The 23,278-nt window shown below is 44.6% G+C and overlaps 1 protein-coding gene across 18 annotated transcripts in view; it reads right to left on the minus strand.

Moving 5' to 3' along the window:
- The window catches only part of KANSL3 (KAT8 regulatory NSL complex subunit 3), a 57,763-nt gene that overhangs the window by 29,638 nt on the left and 4,847 nt on the right, over positions 1-23,278 (minus strand). For all 18 annotated transcript variants that reach the window (XR_002316336.2, XR_002316337.2, XR_011490369.1 and 15 more), the window contains 12 exons: positions 21,730-21,900; positions 13,326-13,416; positions 13,003-13,188; positions 6,179-6,310; positions 5,821-5,937; positions 5,465-5,566; positions 5,300-5,371; positions 3,906-3,980; positions 3,571-3,728; positions 1,225-1,288; positions 584-784; positions 227-383 (listed from right to left, as the gene is read on the minus strand). Coding sequence is in view for 12 of the 18 variants with exons in the window: in XM_020906343.2 (XP_020762002.2) it covers positions 227-383; positions 584-784; positions 1,225-1,288; positions 3,571-3,728; positions 3,906-3,980; positions 5,300-5,371; positions 5,465-5,566; positions 5,821-5,937; positions 6,179-6,310; positions 13,003-13,188; positions 13,326-13,416; positions 21,730-21,900 (1,526 nt within the window). In the remaining 6 variants the exon portion in view is untranslated. The remainder of the gene's footprint in view (positions 1-226; positions 384-583; positions 785-1,224; positions 1,289-3,570; positions 3,729-3,905; positions 3,981-5,299; positions 5,372-5,464; positions 5,567-5,820; positions 5,938-6,178; positions 6,311-13,002; positions 13,189-13,325; positions 13,417-21,729; positions 21,901-23,278) is intronic.

A 23,278-nucleotide genomic window follows, 5' to 3' on the forward strand; every position in this document is an offset into this window, starting at 1 on the left:
AAATGCCAAGACGAGGTTATAATTAGTGGAACACACAGTCACACCAACGCATAGACCTTGTGTCATATTTTGCCCTTGAAAACAGCCCTCAGTATTTATTACAACCTAATTCTGCATGGACAAATATGTCTGGAAAAAGCAGCAGGTGCCCATACTTTCCAATTGCCACATGATGTCAACTGAGAAGGCAGAAGCCAAGAGAGGCTCCTGGGCCAGGCAGCCGCACCTTGAGCTTGTCTGTGGGTCAGCACAGCCTCTGTCCGCTGCACGTGTCTCTTCAGCAGCTGGGTGCTTCCAATCTGACTGGACTTCTGGGAAGACGCCACTGTGGTCACTTTGGTCTTGGGACTGGAGGTGGGGCTGCTGGACACACTGGAGAGATCCTGAGTAGATTGAGAAGGACAAGGGCCAAGTCAAGGTCGTTTGGATGGACTATCAATCATCAAGCCCCCCTGGAGTTCCCCAGTCAGGGACTCCCCCTGTAGGAATTCCAAGGCCTGGCAAGGCCAGCAGCCCTCCCCGGGAAGCACAGGAACCCACTCTGCTGATTCCCCAGCAAAAGCACCGCATCTGCCTGCGTTACCTCTGAGCCCGAGGGGGAGGCAGGCAGCTTGGCAGCTGGTGATGCAGGTCGACTACCCCGCTCCGAGACCTCGAAGGTCAGGTCTCTGCGGGCCACGTCTCGGGGCTTCTTCTTCTTCTCAGCGTCCTGATCCCGAGGCTCGGAGCCCATGTGCCCCTCGGTACGAGTAAGCACCCCAGTCAGGAAGTCTACGATCTCGTCCTAGGGCAAGGAGAGGCCCAGGCCTCAGGAAGCTCCCCAACAGTTCCTACTAAAATGGAGTCACCCCAGCTTTGAAATCAGTGTGCTGTCCCTCCTACTTCACAAAGCCCGGCACAAGCCCTACCCTCAGCCAGGACCCACAGGAGCCCAGGCCCTGTGCCCAGGGTGCGGGGTGGCGTTCTGGGGAGGTCACACTTTACCACTCCTCAGCGAACCCTTCCTCCCCACCCACTTTGCTCACATGTTAAATCAGTACTCTCCTTCGCCCTCCCCTCCCTCCTTCCCCCTTTTCTTTGCTTATGACTTAGGTCTCCCAAAGGCCCCAGGGGCTACCCAATCCTCCAATCCTCCAAAGAGTCAGAAGGATGCTGCCCAGGAGACTGTGCCTAAAAGGGCACAGACAAGCCCGGCTGAGAAACCCACGGAAAGCAACTGTGTACCTGAATGCATCTGTCCACCATGCTCTGAGTCAACCCTTCCGATTTCTTCTTTGCTTTGCTTATTCTAAGAGACAAAAAAGAGGAAATGTTTACTTTCCAAACATTCCACAGTGACAAATGTAAATAAGAATGGGTTTCTCCATGTATATTATCAAGGGTGAAACAGATCACCAGCCCAGGCTGATGCATGAGACAAGTGCTCAAGGCTGGTGCACTGGGAAGGCCCAGAGGGATCGGGTGGAGAGGGAGGTGGGAGGGGGGATCGGGATGGGGAACACATGTAAATCCATGGCAGATTCATGTTAATGTATGGCAAAAACCACTATAATACTGTAAAGTAATTATCCTCTAACTAATAAAAATAAATGGAGAAAAAAAAAAGAATGGGTTTCTCTTCTGTGTTGCTTTTCTAAACCCAAGAAGAAAGATAAAGGTAGCCTACAGGCAGGTCTGCAACCTCTCTGACCTCAGGTTCCACATCTGCAAAATGAGGAACCCTAACCTCCTCATGGAGTTGTGGGGATGACACAAAGCAACATAGGTAATGAACCAAAGAAAACACGGAAGGTACTTGGGACTGTTCACTCCAGAAGTCCTACGCCTATGGCTTCACAGGTAAACTCTATCTGATTGCTAAGACCTCATCTTGAGGTACCCCAAGACAGTACCAAAGCCTGAGACTTCTGGGTGCTATTGAAATGAGATTACCAGGAAAGGTGGCCACAGGTTAGTTCTAAAGGGATCAGAGAAACTGACCACAGCTGGCTGCATTCTCCTCTTCGAAAGCCAGACTGATTATCCCCTGGCTTCTGCCTGGGGGTCTCAGCACAGACAGAAACAGGCCACCAAGTGAAAAGATGAAGAACAACATTCCGAGCCTCCACATTCTGAGACCCCAATTCACTGGTTTTTGGCCTCTAACCCTGTCATGTAACATGCTCGTATTACACATGAGGACACCCAGTCCCGGAAGTTAAGCGATTTACCCAAGCAAAGGAGCCAAGGGTTTAACTGAGGTCTCCTGACTCTCAGTCCAGCACCCTTGGCACCATGCAAATACGTCTCACAAGCAGCCTCACCATGCGACTCTAACGAAAGGCGTTTTCACCCCTCCCACTTCCTCACCACGACTCAACAGTCTATTCCCCTACAGGTAAGAATGTCTGAATTAACAAGAAAGAATGTATTTACAAGCAAGCATTGCCCTGAGCACCCAAGGATTAGACTCTGGGTCCACAAGAAACGGTCAGATGACGAAGGCCAGGAGGAATTCTCCAGAGGCTCTCTGGGTAAGACACTGACAGGACAGGTGGGAACAGGCACTCACCCTAAGCTCTCAGTTAAAACAGTCACAGGAAGCTAACACCTAAGACCGAACACCTAAGTGTAGGAAAGGAGGCCGACAAATGACACCAGCTCTTTCTCAGTACATTTCATGAAAATGTAACTAGAGGCCCCGCTGGCAGACCCAGAAGGGAAGAATGGCCATCTCAAGGACTAAACATGCCCCCCTAAAATCAATTCCAAACTCTGGTTGTTTATACTCCAAAATATATAAAAGGATGCCTAATGCAAATAAAATCTTTGTTCACATTCATCCTCAGTAAGGAAGAAACTGTAAAGAAATGCCTACCCCAGTGTAAGCCCAATGGCAAAGACTATGATTACAGCATCTTGAAATATCTTCTCCCCACCAGATAACGACTAACTCCAAAGGGAAAACATCAAGAGTAGAGAAACCTGGCAGATACTACCCTAACTACGTGAGCAGCGGTGACCTCGCCAGTAACAAGACACAGCAACACCAGGCAGCCCCGAGGACGCACTAAGGATGCATGAGCCCCATGCACTCCTGCCAGAAGCGTGCCCTCAACCTGCTCACCAGACAGAGTCAAACCCTGCCCTGAGGGACCGTCGACAAACAGCACTCCTAAAAGGTACCAAGCACGACAGACAGGCTGAGGAGCAGCGTCCCAGTAGAGGAGGCTGAGGAGGCACAGCAACCGAGAGCCACGTGAGATCTGGACTCGGTCCAGGACGAAAGAAGTGTCAGTGACACGGTGACGAAACGCGAGTCTGTAAACTAGATTACAGTATCATATCCATGTTAACTTCCCAGCTTTGATAATTACTTTTTTGGTTATGCAAGATGGTAACATTTGGGAAATCTGGGTGAACATTACATAGAATTTTTTGGTACAGTCATTTTAGAAATCTTAGTCCAAAAATTTTTTAAAGTTTTTTAATGCCCCCCTTTCACTGAACTAGGTTGGGCATAGTTGTATCACCACCTTGTAAGCATCTTTCCAACATGGCACTCTGGCATCGCTCAGGGACCCTACCCACCTGAGATTGTCATCAGCTCCCCCAACCACCACCAAGCTGTTCTCCGCCCGAATCTTCTCCCGGAAGTCCTCCATGGCTTCAGGGTGGCACTGCAGGGAGTTCTGACCGATGACAAAGAGGACTGGAGTCTTCATATCCAAGAGGGGATCGTCCACATCCTAAACAGGCCCCAGTTTTAAGTCAGCCAGTTCATACTTGCTGAACATTGCCCACAAGTCCACTCAAGACAGTCCACCGGCAGCTGCAGTCCCTGGGCAGCAGCCTGGGAGGGGCAGGCTCGTCCTCCCGTCCTCCTGCCTGCCGGTAACCCGGCAACCCGCAGACCCCGCGCTTACCCCTCTGGGGCCGTCCACGGTAAGCAGAGGAAACCCGAGGCAGACAACAGCAGTGACGTACTCCATCACCGACACCTGCAAATGATGGCGTGGTCTGCCTCAAGCTCAACTGACTTCACCACAGCTACATCCTACCCAGAATCCACCAGCCAGTCCCGCCTCCTCCTCCCTTGCTGCAGCTCCTAGGTGGTGACACGACCCCCGAGGCGACGACACAGGTGTACCAGCCACACAGCAGGGCAGTGAGAAGACAGAACACAGGGTGTCTGGTTACACCAGCAGCCACCACTGAGAGACCTGGGGCCCTCAGGGGACCCCACCCGAACCTCTGGGAGGATGGGAGGGTTAATGCTTCCATCATGGCAATTTGCAAGGCTTGAGTCCTTCCTTTTTCCTCCACTAAGAACAAATGCAACTAAGAGAATACAAATGCTACTCTTATCCCTTATGTGAAGAAAACCTCTCCCTTTTGAACTTAATAGACAGTGCCCAGTTCAGTTCAGTTCAGTCAGTTGTGTCCAACTCTTTGCGACCCCATGGACTGCAGCACACCAGGCCTCCCTGTCCATCACCAACTCCTGGAGTTTACTCAAACTCATGTTCATTGAGTCGGTGATGCCATCCAACCATCTCATCCTCAGTTATCCCCTTCTCCTCCCGCCTTCAATCTTTCCCAGCATCAGGGGCTTTTCAAATGAGTCAGTTCTTCACATCAGGTGGCCAAAGTATTGGAATTTCAATGTCAACATCAGTCCTTCCAATGAATATTCAGGACTGATTTCCTTTAGGATAGACTGGTTGGATCTCCTTGCAGTCCAAGGGACTCTCAAGAGTCTTCTCCAACACCACAGTTCAAAAGCATCAATTCTTCGGTGCTCAGCTTTCTTTATAGTCCAGCTCTCACATCCATACATGACTACTGGAAAAACCACAGCCTTGACTAGACGGACCTTTGTTGTCAAAGTAATGTCTCTGCTTTTTAACACACTGTCTTAGTTAGTCGTAACTTTTCTTCCAAGGAGTAAGCGTCTTTTAGCTTCACACTAAAATATATATAAACAAAATACTTGGTGTTTTGTTTTTTTTTTTTTTTTCAAAATAACTGGAGGGAGCTAAAAATGGGCAGAGGTAAGATGAAAAAGATCTCAGCTCTGAGCCGATTTCTGGTAGGGCTTAACGAGGAGCCCAAAGGGTTTATTACATTAGTCCATCCTCCCTTTAAATTTTTGCTTAACATTTTTCACAATAAAGTTAAAAAACAAAGTTTGTCTCCCACAGTTTAAAATCCAAGGATGCAGGCAAAGCAGTCAACACAGTGTCTGGCTCAAAAGTAGCTGTCTGCAACAGCAGCAGCTTGTCCCCAGACAACCTCTGAAGAAGATGGGGTTACTTACGTGACAGGCCACCAGAGCTCCTGTATTCCAGCCAATCAAGATGATGGGCTTGTGGGGGAAATGGCCGTGAACCTTGGTGGGGAGAGAAAGCAGAGAGTGAGACAGAAGCCGTGGCCAGGCGCAGAATGTGGGCGTGCCGCGGGGAGCTGACGAGGGCAGCCTCACCTCCAGCACTTTGCTTCTCACGGCCCCGACCATGTGCTCCAGACACTGCAGCACTCCCACTCCACTCCCGTTGTTCAGCAGGTGGGTGGCGACAGGGATGACCTAAAGGAAAGAGAGAGGCTGCCAGGCCGTGAGCTCAGTCCCCAGTTATCGTCTCTCCAGTCTGCTCAGCCTCCCCTAAACCCTCCAACCCTGGATAAGCACCATCAGCACTCCAGAGACTCAGAGGATGCTCCACATCAAGCTCATCCGCCTTGCATCTGGGCCCCCGCTTCCTGTACACTAAGGAGTGTACTAAGTGCACTGAGCAATGGGCCCGAGTCGGCCTCTCAAGCCGCCCCCCGCCCCCCACATACCTTGCCCAAGCAGGACAGCTGAGACTGCCAGAAGCGGTGGCGGCGTGAGGTGGGGAACACGGAACTGGACGGCCCGGAGGAGGCGATGAGGATGAGAGGAGAGCCGGGGAGTTTGCTCTACAGAGTAAGACCCCATCAGAGAGCCAGTGAGCGAGGGAGGCTCCCCCACGGAACCCCACGTACACCACGACCTATCTCATCCTCACCAATGTGGATTTGCTCAGGAAACTATGTTAAGCATGACACACAGCCAGTTATTAGTGAACACAGTTAAACATGCCATTTATTATCCTCTTGCCAAGGTTCCGAGATTGGAATCTGAAACAAACTTCACGGGCCATAGTGAAGTCCAACTTACTGGTTTGTTATGAGAAAGCACCCCCACGGCAGGGTCCCAGGGCCTCTTCAGTAGAAGGGACAAGGCCTCAGCTCCCGCAGCCCCGGTCTTTGTGTTGGAGGACACAAGCATCCGGTCAATCAAGGTGGGGATCTAGAAGCAAGGGAGAATAAAGACACTTCCAGTGTGAGGCAGGCGACTCCAATACCAGGGTCAGGTGGGAGGACACAGCCCCACTGTGAGCCAAGGACAGATTCCAATGACGCCTCTCAGACTTTCCTCACAAGGAAAAGTACAAACAAGAGGATGGCTAAAAACACACGTCCCATCATTAAAGGTAAATGGATACAGTCCTTTGGAAACCAATCTGGTGATATGCATTGAGAGACTTAAACTTATCCCTTTCCTAAAACTCTGTATCAGAAACACATGTGCGCACATACGCACGTGTGCACACACACACACACAGAGGGTAGGGGGTAAGCAAAAGATAAATTCATTCTCAGTAATAGTCAAAGAGTAGAAACAACATAAAGGCATGTACAAGAAGTGGTTAAGCAAATTATCTACATAATCAGATATTATGGATTAAATTTAAAATGTTTAAAACAGTTTGTAGTAATATAGGAAAGTCACCTGCTAAAATGTTAAAGGTAAGACAGAAAATATAAAAATCATCTCTAATTAAGAAAAATACTATAAGAGAACATGCCAAAATGTTAATAATAAACTTTATGGAGATATGATGAAGTTTCTTCCTTTCCTTCTGTATTTTCTAAATTTCCTCAACGAACATCAGTTGATTTTGTAAGTTAAAAACAAAATAAAACTCTGCATTTTCTTCTAGTATACTGCCTTCAAGCTCTGGAGTATTGAAGAAATTTGTTACTATGCACCAAGTAATACAGCCTACTATACTGTGTATACAGTTGACCCTTGAAAAACATGGGCTTGAGACACTAACTACCCCCAATGAAGCTGAAAAATCTGTGTAATTTTAGTTTGTTCTCCATATCAGTGGTTCCACATTACATCATTACAATTTACCAAAAATGCGATCTCAAAGATGTGTAAATATAGATTACAGACTTGCTGATGCTTCCACTGAAAAGAAATGTCTGTGTGAATCTCATACTGCCCGCAAAAAGTAAAAATGTCCACAATTAAGAGAAGGCCCCGCTCACCACAATTAAAGAAAAGCCCATGCAGCAACAAAGACCCAGCACAGCCAAAAACAAATAAAATTTTTTTGAGAAATAAGAATAAAAACTACTATGGTGATGCAGTTGGGAAAAGTTCAGCCCATAGCTAACATTAAGCTCAACAGTGAAAAACTGAAAGCTTTCTCTCTAGGATGAGGAACAAGACAAGGAGGCCCACTCTCACCATTTTTATTCAACACAGTACTGGAAGTCCTAGCAAGGGCAATTAGGCAAGAAACAAAACTAAAAGGCATTCAAATTAGAAAGGAAGAAGTGAAACTACATATTTGCAGATGACATCATATTACATACAGCAAACCCTAGACACCAGAAAAACCACTAGAATACATGAATTCAGTGAATTTGCAGGATACAAAATCAATATACAAAAATCTGTTGCATTTCTAAATAATAATGGAGAAGTTAAGAAAACATGCTCATTTATAATGCATCAAAAAGAATTAAATAGTTAGGAATAAATTTAACTAGGGCTTCCCTGGTTAAATGTAACTAAGGAGGTAAAAGGCCCATACCCTGAAAGCTGTGACACTGACTGAAGAAACTGAATAAGACACAAACAAACAAGAGATATTCTACGCTCACAGATCAGAAGAATTAATATTGTAAAAATGTCCATTCTACCCAAAACACAATATACTGTACAAATTCAATGCAATCCCTATCAAAATTCCAATGGCATTTTTTACAGAAATAGAACAAATTATCCTAAAATTTGTATGGAACCACAGAAGGCCCTAAATAGCCAAAACAATCTTAAGAAAAAGGAACAAAGCCAGAGGCATCATGCTTCTTGATTTCAAGCTATTTGACAAAATTACAGTAATCAAAACAGTATGGTATTGGCACAAAAACAGACACAGAGAAGAATGGAACAGAACTGAGAGCCCAGAAATAAACTCAGGCATGTACAGTCAATTAATTTATGACAAAGGAGCCAAGAAAACACAGTGGGGAAAGGACAGTCTCCTCAATAAATGGTATTGAGAAAACCGGATAGCTACATGCAAAAGAATGAACTGGACCATCATATTACCTTATACACAAAAATTAACTCAGAATGGATTAAAGATTTTGAATGAAGATCTAAAACCATAAAACATCTGTAAGAAAACATAGGCAGTAAGCTCCTTGATGTCAGTCTTGGCAATATTTTCTTGGATCTGACACCAAAAGTGAGGCAGCAAAAGCAAAAACAAACAAGTGGAACTACAAACTAAACAGCTCCTGCAAGACAAAGGAAAACATCAACAAGATGAAAGGCAACGTACCAAAAGGGAGAGAAGGTTTTCAAGTCACATATCTGATAAGGGGTTCATATCCACAATACACAAAGAACTCATGCAACTCAGCACCAATAAAATAATCTGATTAAAAAATGGGTAGATTTGAAAAAAAAAGAAATGGGTAGATTTGAATGGACATTTTTCCAAAGAAGATATACAGATCTTATATACTATACATGAAAAGACGCTCAAAATTACTAATCATCAGGGAAACACAAATCAAAACCACAATGAGATATCATCTCATACCTGTTAGAGTAGCTATTATCAGAAAAGACAGGCATTAACAAATGCTGGCAAGGATGTGGAGAATAGGAAACCCTTGTACATTTTGGTGAGAATGTAAACTGGTACAACTTTTATGGAAAACACTAACAGACGTTCCTCCTAAAACAGAACTACCACATAATCCAGGAATTCCATTTCTGGGCATTTACCTGAAGAAAACAAAAACACTAACTCAAAAAGATATATGCACCCCCATCTTCACTGTAGCATTATTTACAATAGGCAGGATATGAAAACAACCTAACTGCCCAGTGATGGATGAATGGATAAAGAAAACATCAAATATATACACAATGGAATATTATGCATGAAAAGGAAATCTTGCCATGTGCATGGATGGACCCTGAGGGCACTGTGCTAAATGAAGTCAGTCAGATGAAAAAAGACAAATATCATATGATCTAATGTGTATGTGGAATATGGAAAAACAAAACAAAAACCAAACTCATAGATACAAACAAACTGGTGGCTTTCAGAGGGAAGGGATGGGAGATTAGTAAAATCGGTAAAAGGGATAAAAAAGTATGAAATAAATAAAGTCAAGGGATATAACATACAGTATGATGACTATAGTTAATAATATTATAATCCATATTTGAAAGCTGCTACAAGAATAAATCTTAAAAATTCTCATCAGAAGAAGAAAAAATTTCTTTAACTATGTACAGTGACAGATGTTAACTAGACTCATTGTGGTAATCACTTTACCACACATACAAATATTGAAACGTATTGTGTACTTGTCAATAAATGTCAATTGTGTGTGTGTGTGTGTGTTAGTCGCTCAGTTGAGTCTGACTCTTTGTGATTTCATGGACTGTAGTCTACCAGGCTCCTCTGTCCATGGAATTCTCCAGTCAAGAATACTGGAGTGGGTTGCCATTTCCTTCTCCAGGAGATCTTCCTGACCCAGGGATCAAACAGTGTATTGCAGGCAGGCTCTTTACCATCTGAGTCAACAGGGAAATCCTGTATGTCAATTATATTTCAATTAAAATAAAAGTTTGAAGATAGCACAAGAAGATAAGTTATTTCTGGAAATGACAAAAAAGGACAGTGTTCCTAATTTTAAAAGAGCAAGACTAAAAAGAGCTCTGCACAAAAAATGAGGGGAATATTTAACCATGAGGCTGTCTCAGTTTAACTCAGGAAACAAAAATTGATGCAACACTGCTGTTACAAGGCACCAGGCTAGTGCTGACTGCAAAGGAATTTAATCTACAATCTATGAAGACAAGCACACAAATAACTAGAGAGGAGGGGCTGGTAAGTGCCATAAAGAAACAGAAGACTCACTGCTGTGATCTGAACCATCCAACAGAGAAGAGGGAAGTGAAGATACAGCATGCAAAGTGAGATGCACTCTGAAGAATTCCAACAAAAGATAGGGAAAAAGCTTTCTAAACAGACACCAGATATAAGCAAGAAAGTCCATGGCTCACTCCAGGCACAGATGGCCTGAAGTCAAGAATTCAAGTAAGGAAATAGGAGGATATAGGCTAGTAACAAAGGACAGTGTCAAACTGCAAAGGATCTTCACCCTAAACCGGGTGTTTCTTTAAAACTAATAGATATTTTGTCACTGTGAGCCACTCAACACCTAGAGGTGGAGGATCTGACTGAAGACTAGGTTTTAAAAACTTTATCTGACAGTTCTCCCAGTGGCTCAGTGGGAGAGAACCCACCTGCCACTGCAGGAGATGCAGGTTTCATCCCTGGGTCGGGAAGATCTCCTGGAGGAGGAAATGGCAGCCTACTCCAGTACTCTTGCCTGGAGAATCCCATGGACAGAGGAGCCTGGCGGGCTACAGCCCACAGGATCGCAGCCCACATGACTGAGCACACAGCGTGTGTGCGTGCACACACAAACACACACATAGTAGAGTATACCTCTGAAATGACAAAGCCTTGAAGCTCACTTTTTTGTAAATACAGAACACTTAGACTCCTCTGTCTGAATGAAGCTAGGCAGACCAAGCATCCCTGATCTCTCCAGGACAGGATCACTCTCAGCAGACAATGAAGAGGATGGGCCCATAGCTTCTCTGCTCCCTTTATAGCAGGTCTGATGGTGAAAGAAACTGGGCCTAGAGCGTGACCCCATTCACTGACAATTTCAACCAGCAGGTACATTAGAAGTTTGGGGAACAACTTAAATATGTGCTGTGAATCTAACAGTCATGGGAAAATGAGAGCCTGACAGGAGAGATACCGCTGAGTGCAGAACAGCACCTTGCAGTCTGGGCCCTTGCTAAGTGGGCGTCCTCTGCCACCCCAGCTGACCCACACTGTGACTTAGCAGCAGCACGCACCAGGAACGCCTGTGGAGTGCCGCCAGTGGTCCGTGATGCTCCATAAATCTGAACACTACTTCATTCTCTTGGGAACACCCACACTATAACTTCAGTTGGAAAGCAGTGCCACTTCATTGAGGGAAATGACCTCCAAGGCATCCTGGGCATGCAAAGGAAAGCTGAGAAGTGGGCTCTGGGCACGACTACACCCAGAGCAGTCCCCCAGGGCAGACTCAGCAACGCTGTTCTCTTTCCACAGGCAGAATGCTGGACTACAGCCGCTGCCCTCTGGCAGGGGCTGTCCTGGCTCCATATCCACCCTGTGCCCTTGCCGCCCCAACTCGCGCGTGAGCCACGGTGGCCACTGCAGAGGAGCGGCACAGGGGAGTCTGGGGCCATCTTTCCATTTGTCTCTCTCTCCATAAGAAGATCGGCTCCATCAGAGGAGCACCCGGCACACCGGAGGCACAGAACACGTATTTGTTGGGAACATCCAGACAATGCCTGCAGCTGGAAGGCAGTGCCAACTTCACTATGAGGAAAAAGACCTCCACGGCCTACTGGGCACACAAAGAGAAGCAGGGAAGTGGACTCTGGGCAGGACTGCACTGGTCCCCTAAAGCAGATTCACTGATGCTATTCTCTTTCCAAAGGCAGAATGTATAAATTAATGTCAAATTCCTACCATACATTTCATTAATGCATCTAGTCCTGAGTTTTATTTCCAGAAGCTAAACCAGTCTTCTTTTGCTTTCAAACAAACTCAGCATCCTTCAACTTACAAACAGATAGTAAACAGTAAGTCTGGAAATTTGGGGAATACGGATGGGGAAAGTTGCTGGCCAGCTGCTTGCAAAGGAGAAAAAACCCACAAAAGTAAAAAACTGAATTAATCCAAGTTACCTGAGGACATGCTGGAGCAAAAAGCACACTAAATATAATGGTACCACTTATAAATCACTAACAGTTACCTTGGGTTTCCTATGTGCCAAACTTTGTGCCAAGCATTCTATCCAGATTAACAAATTATCACAAAGTCCAAGGCAGGTATTATTATAATCAGCCATTTTTTAGATATGAGGAAACTGAGGTGTTAACCCAAGATTACAAAGCTAATTAGTCATGAAAGGATCAGCCAGGCAGTCTGCATCCAGAACCAGTACTTCATCACACTGAACACAGTCCAGTGCAGTAACTACAACCACAGTAAACTACAGTCATAAAGGAAAGCAGTGTGACTGCAATACTGTCTAAGTAAGAAAGTGGGGAAGTGTAACGATGCTTTATAAAGAATGATTAAAGTCCGAGTGTTGCTACCGAAGGCTGGTCAGAGAGAGGAGAGACCGAGGCGTCCGCCCCTGTCCTCCTTGCTCCCAGCACCTTCCCCTGCCCCACCCCACGCCCTCAGCTCCACGGGAGTCTGCGTCTTCCTCCTCTCCCAACACTCCTCCCCGGTAAACCCTTCATCTGTCTTCTCCTTTCTCACCTCACCTCAAACCACAAGTTGCAGGGCTGCAGAGGCTAAACATGTTCTCGGGTTTGGGGTGCCACACCTCACCCTAGACAGGAGGGCTGAAGACATTTATGCCAAATGAAAACGCGAAATGACACCACGTCTCCTGTTCTCAACAGCAAGCACATCAGCTTCAGTCACGTCCTCAGACTCACCAGGCAATGACCCGGCCCAATCCCGTTTCCCGAATCCACAGCAGAGGCCGGCTACCCCAGGACAGGGCAGACGCCCATCGCTGCCTCACCTTCCCTTTCAGTGTCTGCAGAGCATCTAGGTAGGCTGCCAGCATGGGCAGACTCAGGGTTTCCACCAGGGTGGTGTGCAGCCACTGGATCAGCTTGGTGTCCCAGCTCACACTGGCCAGGGCCTGCCGCACTCTCCTCGCACACTTGTCCACAGCAACACGACGCAGCACGGGCTCATTACAAGCCTGACGGTGGAAGCAGAGGGAACAGCCTGAGGGCCACCTTGTTAGCAACTGGGGGGGGGGGGGTGCCCAACAGATGAGTCAATCAGAGAGGCCTGAGCAAGGGAAAGCCCGCCTGGGGCAGATTTCTGGAGTCTTACCCCTTCATTGGCCAAGCGGGCAAGCCGGTCAGATTGCAGGGCTTTGAGGATCTTGTTGAATAGCTTGTTCTGGGCCAGGGTCCAGCCAGTCCTGTAGGAGACACTCTGAGGAATTAAGAGTCAAACCCCAGTGACACTCCCCACGCCAGTACACTGCAAAGAAGATTATGTCATGATTTCTGTTCCCACTGTGAAACAGTGTAACTCCAACTAGCTGAGTACTAAGCTAAAGCACAACATCCAGATTCTGGCCCCAATCCTGCCAGTGAGGCACCTCAGCATATGTGTTAATACACACACAACAAGTCTTTGTGGGGCTCTGCTGTTTGTTGTTTAGTCACTGGGTCGTGTCCAACTCTGTAGCGTGTCAGGCTCCTCTGACCATAGGATTTTCCAGTTGGGAATACTGGAGTGGGCTGCCATTTCCTTCTCTAGGAGATCTTCCCAACCTAGGGATTGAACCTGTGTCTCTTGCATTGGCAGACAGATTCTTTACTGCTGGGCCACCAGGAATTATGCCTTTGTGGTTCTAGCAAAGCTCATTAATTACCCAGCAGCTAAAATAATCCGTTAGTAAACAAAAGCATGGCAGCACTGCACAGACATACCTGAATTTCACAAGTTACTCAAAAAAGGTAGACAGGATGAGGAAACATTTAGTGCACTAAAACCTCACACTAAGATAAGAGGCCTACTTACATCAGTGTTAGGGACAAAAATACAACAAAACCAAGTGGCTGGTCTCCCACTCCTACATAATCCACCCCTCATTAACCTTCCTTCTTTCTCCATGATTTTTTCCGTATATCACACAATTAACAAATTTACTGTTTTTAATTTTTAAAATAAGTTATGTATTTCTAATTTGTTTTTAACTGGAGGATAACCGCTTTACAACGCTGTGTTAGTTTCTGCCACACAACAACTGCTCCATCTAAGTTAACTCTGTGCATCCAGGGTACGGCCCTGGGCGACACACTTCCTTCCTTATGGAAGGCTTTATGGTTCCTCCTCCAACTCAGCTATAAATTCCTGCTGTTAGAAACCTACCCTATTGCTCGTCCCAACCTCATGATGCACGGCACAGCAGCGCAGAGCTGACTAACGCTTTACCCTCTCCACCCCACTCCTGACAACCTTAATTACTCTGAGACTCCAACTCTGGCCAGTAATCTTCCTACAGATACCAAGAAAAAGGTAACAGAAGACGCCCAATTTGTTTCAGTATTTGTTTACCAACTCTCCCTGCCATAAAAATAAACTGGTGATTAAATCTCATTTTAAAAAATTTAGGTGGATGCCAGACCCAAATGAGAACCTGGAACGACATCAAGGTAGCACCCCACATCAGTTGGGATAAAGTAAGTAGGACTGTGACAACTGCGAGCCAAGCCCATTTCAGCAGCTGAAAGTCAAAAGTCCTTGCCATGGGCTGTGTGGGACCCCCTGGCTCTCCAACCTCATCCTCATGACAGCCCCCAGCTCACCATGCTTCTCCGCACTGCCCCTTCCTTATCTCCCCACACACCCTGCGTGCTCCCACCGCACAGACCAGGCCCTAGCCACCCACTCCCTCCACCTGAAACAACGGCTCCCTCTCCAATGGCCAGGTTCTTGCTCAGACGTCACCTTCTACTGAGGGTTCCCCCGACTCACCCCTACTTAAAACTGCCAACACCTGACTCTCACCTTGGGATTCCCTATCCCCACCTCACATTCTATCTGTTTTATTTAAATGTTCGGTTTGTCTCCCTCTGCTAGAACGTAAAGGCCAAGACGGCAAAGACTTTTGTCTGTTTTAAAAGTGTCTGACACACAGCAGGGACTTTAAACATCTGCTGAAGATAGACATGGAGGAACTGTATGCACACTACATTCTAAATCCTGTGAACAGCAGAGAACAAATCCAATCTCTCGCACTCCCTACCACAGTAGGTGCCCAGGTCCTGAGGAGCAGTGCAACACTGATACATCACGCGGGGCAACTGTAAATAGAGCCCTTCACCAGATCAGGGTGCCTGGGCCACAAGAACATTGCTTCCAACTTTAACCATCATTTCACTATCCTTGCAAAGAGTAAATACCCTCCAGAAAGGAGGAAAATAACAGTCCAGCTTCCTTTCCTTCTGTAAAATACAATCTCCACCTACCACGTTATGTCTCCAGTTTTACAACTTACCACAGTCGCAAAGTCCAGGAAAACACTAGCTATGAGCCAGGAGCTGGCTGTGTGCCTTTAGTCTCCTTGACTGCAAAAGAGATGGACAAGATGATCTATAAAACTCAGGCTAGCTACGATTACTGATGGGAGTAAAAGTTCTATGACAGCACCCCAAGTCCATGATCACAGAATTCTTTCTTTAGAAGTGCCCTCTATCTTTAGTAGCTCTTGTGTTGCCACAGCTAAAGCCAGTCTTAACCTTCAAAGCCTCTCATCCTTTTATAAACCCCTTGTGGGGTACCAGCAGCCATCTCAGGTTTCTTGGAATTGTCCTTTTTCTTATTTTCCCATAGCTCTCCTGGCTTAATTTCTGCTACTTCATCAGGATCTAATCAGTTTTTGTTGTGGTTGATATTCATGGAGATTGTGGGTGTGGAAGATGGGGGAGTAGAAGCTTTTACTCAAGGTTGGGGCTCAGGATACCTTGGGACCAGGAGGGCTTGTGTGAACTAGTATCACCAGCCCACTGGTTCATAATCTTATCTTCCTTTACGTTATTTAAAGGTACTACACACTAACACAAGTAGACTTCTCTTATGTATAGTGATTCTCTGGTGGGCCTGGGTTTTGGTGGTGATGGGAGGAGACAAAGATGTCCACAAGTAGTTATAAAAAGCTCTCTGGAGATACATGGATATTTCCTTATTAATAAACTTCCTTGCTTTTAATGGCTGGTTCTACCCTACTGGTGGGCATTGAGGTTCTGTCCCTTTTATTACTATTATAAACAGTCACAGTGACAACCCCACCTCTCCCCAATACACTCATATACACATCTCTCCGCATCTTCACATGGTCATGCAAATCTCTCTGCAGGATAAATCTCTTGAAGTGGAAATGAAAGATCTGTGTTAAAATTTTAGAATTTCCAGTTCTGTGCAAATATTATGTATAAAGAACCTGCAAAATCTTGAAAGCGGTATTACACTGCAGCCTTACTCCCAGCCCCTGGAGGTGCAAATGGCAGCCCACTCCAGTATTCTTGCCTGAGAAATCCCACGGACATAGCACCCTGGCGGGCGACAGTCCACGGGGTCACAAAAGAGTCAGACAAGATAGAGCGAGTGAGCGCTTAGCCCCAGCAATAATGCTCAGTGATAATCAAACAGGTTAAACAACGAATACAATTTCTTTATGTTCAAGGATCTCTTGAGCTTTCTCAAAGCCTATCAATCAGGTTGCAAACCCTAATCCCAAGGACAGAGAATGAGGTGTATATAATTTTTCACTTATGAGGTACCGACAGCATTTCCAAAATTATCTTGTTCTTTATCACACAACAGAATGTTTTCTCTACTTGTTTTTCTTACCCTGTATTTATTCTGAAACCCAAAATGATGGGAGCAAGGAAAATGATGTGAACAAAACGGGAGGGGCACTAGAAAGCTATTTAGAAATTACTACCATACACCACTGACAGCTGAAATTAAATTGAAAAACCACAATGAGTCTAAAACCCCCAGAAAAAGTTCTTAGGATTGTTGCTGGATATATAACAAAGTGATTCCAAGAACTGAAACATATTCTCTGTATTTTGTGAGCTTCATGGGAGGGTAGAAAATTAAATGGGCAGAAAAAAATGATCTAACCGAAGATTAAGAGTATGCAAAAGATATAATTAAGGAAAAATTTAAAAACAGGAGACAGAATTTTAGATACAAGTCTAAACAGTCAAACAGCTGATGGGAACTGTGGTGAGTCAATATACTCCCCCATCTAAACCTATTCAATTTTCATGAGTACAAAAATGTCTTTTCTCCATTGCTTAGATGAGATCAGACAATTTTATGTTCTCCACACTCCCAATGAAACTGAATGACATTCTGACTTCTGGCTTCTCTTATCCAAAGCAGCCAAAAAGTCACACCAGTCCTAGAAGAGCCTGGTATTTTCAAAGATAATTCCTTCTCTGACACTAATTCAATATTAAAATGTCTAAAGGGATCTTTTCTCTTTAACCAGAAGTCAAGCAGAGAGAAATAAAGAACATCAGAGAGAAGAAAAAGGTCACACTTACTTTCTCAGATCATAAAATTCTTTGCTTAAATACCAGGAGAAAGGAAGAGGAATGACGGGGAAAGAGGGAGGGAAAATAAACAACTCAAAGGTCTTGAATAGAAATTTCAAACATCCGTCCGATATTAACACATAGATATTATACATACAATACTGAGAGATACAATTAGAGCAAATTCAGAAAAGGAGAATATCTTTTAATTGAATTCAGAGGTTCCGATTTCTAAGATAAGACAATCTGCTGTAGGACACTAGATGCTTTTACTGAAATGCTGGCCATGTCCTAGAATCCATTTGAGCAAGGTCCTGAAGTACCATGTCACAAGTATTTTGTTACATGTCTCTGAAAAGCTGTGCATCTAATTAGGTATCTGACAAACATCTGGGGAAAAAAAGCTGGTCCAACTTCTTTGGGAAACATCACCATACCTGCAAACATATATCATTTTCAAAAGTTCACCGAGTCACACGATTTTGGCATGCAGACACAAAAACATAATCTAGACCAGGAGTCAGCAGACTTTTTCTATATGATGGACTGGATACTAAATATTTTAGAGTTTCTGTCACAACTATTTCACTCCACAATTGTAGTGCAAAGCAGCCACAGACAATACCTAAATGAGTGGGCATGACTGTGTTCTAATAACACTGTATTTATGTACCCTGAATTTTGAATTCCTTCTGTCTTCTTTTGATTTTTTTTCAACCACTCAAAAATGTAAAATCCATTCTTAGCTCATGGATCATAGAAAAACAAGCAATGGGCTGGATTTGGCACACAGGCCATAGTTTGCCAACCCCTGATCTAGACAATTAAATCAAGAAGAGAGGGATATTTAAAATCATGTTTCATGGAAGATCAGGCATCACTAGAGAAACCCAGAGTCAGCTGGGGTGGGGGGATGCGTTTTCTAAACACAGCAAGTTATCTGGGGACCTCCTGGTGGTCCAGTAGTAAGGACTGCATGTTCCCAGTGCAGGGGCATGAGCTCGATCCCTGGCTAGGGAGCCAAGATCCTGACATTGCGTGGCTCAGCCAAAAAAAAGAAGTGGTCCGAAGCTATCTGCTACTGAAATAATTCAGGAGGGCAAAATGGGGCACTAAAAAAGAAAAGTAAGTTTCTGACTCCCTGATAGATCAGTCATCTCTCTGAGGAAAAATACATATCTAGGGAGCTGTCCTATATGAGTTCTTGATGTAGCAAACTGTAATTTTACATGATTTTATACATGGAAGAAAAGAAGTAGCAATTTAACAATAAAATCAAGTGAAAGAATGGCAACAGATGATAATAATCAGAGCAGAGAGAACTAACTACAACCTCCAAACGGGCTACAGATCCAGAATTTGCGGACGAGGTCATAAAAATGGTGACCTCTCAGACTGAAGCCAGTATCATCAAATAATGAAATGAGCTGTGTGCAACAGTGACGTACCTGAAGATGTAAGCCTGTTGCTAATGAGAGAAGGACGCCTCCAAAATCTCATCAGACACTAAAAAGCATATAATCTGAGATAAACTAATTAATCATATCAGTCTGTGGCAATGGCTTAACACAGGTATGGAGGTCCACATGGAGAAAGAGGAGCCAAAGAGTAGCATCTGTCTGTTTTTCTCCAGGACTGGGCAGGTGAAGGTGTGCCCAGCCTACTGTTGGCCTACTGTCATCCAGCTACCCTGCTGAAGGAGGGCACCTCCTGTGCAGATGGTCCACCAGCCATCCACCTCTGGAAGAGAACAGCTTCCCAGACTCTCCTATCGAGCATCAAGGCTCTGGGCCAGGCTGCCCCAGGATCTCATCTGCCGTGCAGCTGGATCTCTCCTTATAAATTAAGAAACTGGCATTCATACGTATTATTAAGTCTCTGATGACTTTGGTAAGCGTGACGAGTGCACCCAAAACCCTTTGTCCAGACCAAGGGTGAACTGATAGAAAAATTCATGCAATTCTCCTATGCAGTTTCTGAAACTGCAGACTGAGGACAAGGCAGCAATAACACAACGAGGACACATATCTGTGTGAAGTCACCCTGTCTGGCCATCACTGGTCTCTTTTCACTGCCCTTAGAGAAAAGGCACGGCAGGGGCCAGCACGGGCCCCAGTCAGACTGCGCGCTCTGACAACCCGCTGCACCACCTCCTAAGGGCCCCTCCTCTCCCGGAGCTCAGTCTCTCCACCCCTAAAGCAGACACAGAAGGGATGCGCCCAGGGGAGCTGTGAGGTTTAAGAGAGACAACGCGTGTGAGGCGCTTGGTACCATGCCTGGCACCTAGAAAGCACGTGACAAACCTGAGTTCTCTTTTGTTACTACCACTGTCAGTATTCTCACAGTTATTAACTGTAACAATGGTGATAAACAATTTTGCTGAACTCTGACCCTGGCAATATTCTAGTAGTTTATCTTCATTCACAGCAATGTTCCTCTTTATCTGAAGCTCTAGAGAGCATTTCCCCTTCTTAGGGCACAAGACTAATTCCAATTCAAGACCCCGAAGAACTTCTCCACAAGATCTTCAACCAGGGTGCAGAACTGCTCCACCCTCACCAGCCACCACCTGATCACACAGGCACACCAGCTCAACGTCATTCCCTGCTTCCAACCAAACTCATGAACCATTCCAACGAGCCTGGAACTTTCCTGCCCTTCTTCCTACCAAATTACTTCTTTTTCCTCCATTATCATAAAGTAAGCGCCCTCCAACATTATGGCACGTTTACTACTTTCCAACTCCTGATGTAAAGACCTTAACATTCCCTTAGAAGATAAATACATATAGAGAGCGCCATGAGGGAAATGTAAATTAAAACCACAATGAGATGTCATTTCACACTTGCTAGAATGGTCCTAATAAGAAAAAGACAGATGAAAAACAAATGTTGGCAAAGATGTGGAGAAACTGGAACGCTCATACACTGCTGGTGGGAATGCAAAATGATGTAGTCCTTTGGGAGAAGAACCTGAAGATTTCTCACAAGTTATCATATGACACAGCAATTCCACTCTTAGGTATATATTCAAGAAAAATGAAAATGTAAATCCATACAAAAACAAGTAAATGAATATTCACAGTGACATTATTCATATACAGTAGCCAAAAAACCATTAGCAACCCAAATATCCATCGACAGATGAATGGATAAACAAAATGTGGCACTTCCGTACTGTGGAATATTATTCAGCATTAAAAAGGAATGAACCACTGACACATGCTTCAACATGGATGAGTCCTGAAAACATTACACTATGTTAAAGAATCCAGTCACAGAAGACCATGTTCTGTATGATTCTATAAAATGTTTTGAAAAGGTAAGTTTAGAGAGACAGAAAGTAGACTGTGGTTGCCAGGGGTTGGGAGGAAATGGGAAGTGACCATTAACAGGTAAGGAGTTTCTTTAGAGGGTAAGGAAAACGTTCATCAAATTGACTGCAGAGATGAATATACTAAAAATCACTGGTTGTACATATTGTATAAGTGAATTGTATGCTACGTAAATTTTACTTTCATAAAGTTTTATGCAACAAATACAAGATAAACAAATGTTTGCCAAACAAACAACAACGAATGACCTAAAGAGGAATGTTGAGTCCCCAGGGTCAGCAGGACATAAGAGAGCAAAACTAGCCAGCAAACTCATGAAAACAGGCTGAGGTGCTCCCCCAAAACCACAGACTACAAACCTATCTTTAAAAGTCACTCAAGTCAAACATCTATTAGCCTTTCATATGACTCCAAAATATTTTCACTACTCTAGTTATAGACACTATAAGTACAAGTATCATACAAATGGACATTTAATCTTTTTTGGTAGTCTGGCTAACCCCCGTATCATAACGTGTACTATATACACTACAGAGCAAGTCACACCTATCAAATTTGACTCATTTATACTTTCAGTTAACACTTACTACTTGCCTACTATGTGCCAGGCAATGTCCGAGGTGTCAGGGATGCAAAGATGGCTGAGACACAAGCTCTCCTCCCAGGGAGCCCACTGCAGAATGAGCTGAGAGTTACAAAGACAGGAGAACATTCTGACTCCTATGGCTGCAAATGAAATAAACTCCTAAAAATATGTTTCAATGACAATGATACAAGATATTTACAATGCACTGACCATGAACCCTGTAGTGAGTGCTCAGTCCTCTCAGAAGCAACCTACCTGTTGACATGCTCCTCCCAGTCCTCAGGTGGAGGAGGGGCATCTGCATCGGTCCTGGCGAAGATGACGTGCCGTTCACACTCATTCATCACACTGCGTGCCTTCTGATTGTCGTAGAGCGGCACTGGGGTGGATATGACTGTCTCCACGTCTATTGGGACATCTGATTCACTGTACGAGTGAGGAAACAGAACCAGCCACACATATTTCACACAACCTAAGTATTTAATGATTGTACCATTGCCAAAAATGTCTCTTTAACATAATCAGCTTTTTATCTATTTATTTTTTTTGGCTGCACCATGCAGCTTGTGGGATCTTAACTCCCTGACCAGGGATCGAACTTGTGGCCCCTGCACTGGTGAGGGCAGAATCTTAACCACTGGACTGCCCGGGAAGTCCTTAATCAGCTTTAAAATATGCGTAAGCACACTATGTCCACAGAAAATTATGATCTAAAGTTACCTTTCCCACACGTATCTAGATCTGTGACATACTGGTATATGAAGGGGAAACACAAAGTCATTTTAAGTGAGCTTATGTAAAACTGACAAAGAGCTATTTTTTAAAAAGACAAGTATATTCCATAAGCATATAGTTGATTGCCTAAAGGTGCTTTTCAATACCGTAGCTATAAGCCACATGCAAATATTTAACTTAATAACAATAAAATAAAAAATTCATTTCCTCAGTCACACAAGCCATATTTCAAGAGCTCAAGAGACATGTCTGCCTCAGTTCAGTTCAGTTCAGTTGCTCAGTCGTGTCTGACTCTTTGCGACCCCATGGACTGTAGCACACTAGGCCTCCCTGTCCATCACCAACTCCTGGAGTTGACTCAAACTAATGTCCACTGAGTCGGTGATGCCATCCAACCATCTCATCCTCTGTCACCCCCTTCTCCTCCTGCCTTCAATCTTTCCCAGCATCAGGGTCTTTTCAAATGAGTCAGTTCTTTGCATCAGATAGCCAAAGTAATGGAGCTTCAGCTTCAGCATCAGTCCCTCCAGTGAATATTCAGAACTGATATCCTTTAGGATTGACTAGTTGGATCTTCTTGCAGTCCAAGGGAATCTGAAGGCTCTTTTCCGACACCACAGTTCAAAAGCATCAATTCTTCGGTGCTCAGCTTTCTTTATAGTCCAACTTTCACATCCATACATGATTACTGGAAAAACCATAGCTTTGACTAGACGGACCTTCGCTGGCAAAGTAATGTCTCTGCTTCTTAATATGCTGTCTAGGTTGGTCATAACTTTTCTTCCAAGGAGCAAGCATCTTTTAATTTCATGGCTGCAGTCACCATGATCTGCAGTGATTTTGGAGCCCAAGAAAATAAAGTCTGTCACTGTTTCCATTGTTTCCCCGTCTATTTGCCATGAAGTGATGGGACCGGATGCCATGATCTTAGTTTTCTGAATGTTGAGTTTTAAACCAACATTTTCACTCTCTTCTTTCACTTTCAAGAGGCTCTTTAGTTCTTCTTCGCTTTCTGCCATAAGGGTGGTGTCATCTGCATATCTGAGGTTATTGATATTTCTTCTGGCAA

Source organism: Odocoileus virginianus, chromosome 2, assembly GCF_023699985.2.
Source record: "Odocoileus virginianus isolate 20LAN1187 ecotype Illinois chromosome 2, Ovbor_1.2, whole genome shotgun sequence".
NCBI classification, from domain to species: Eukaryota; Metazoa; Chordata; class Mammalia; order Artiodactyla; family Cervidae; genus Odocoileus; species Odocoileus virginianus.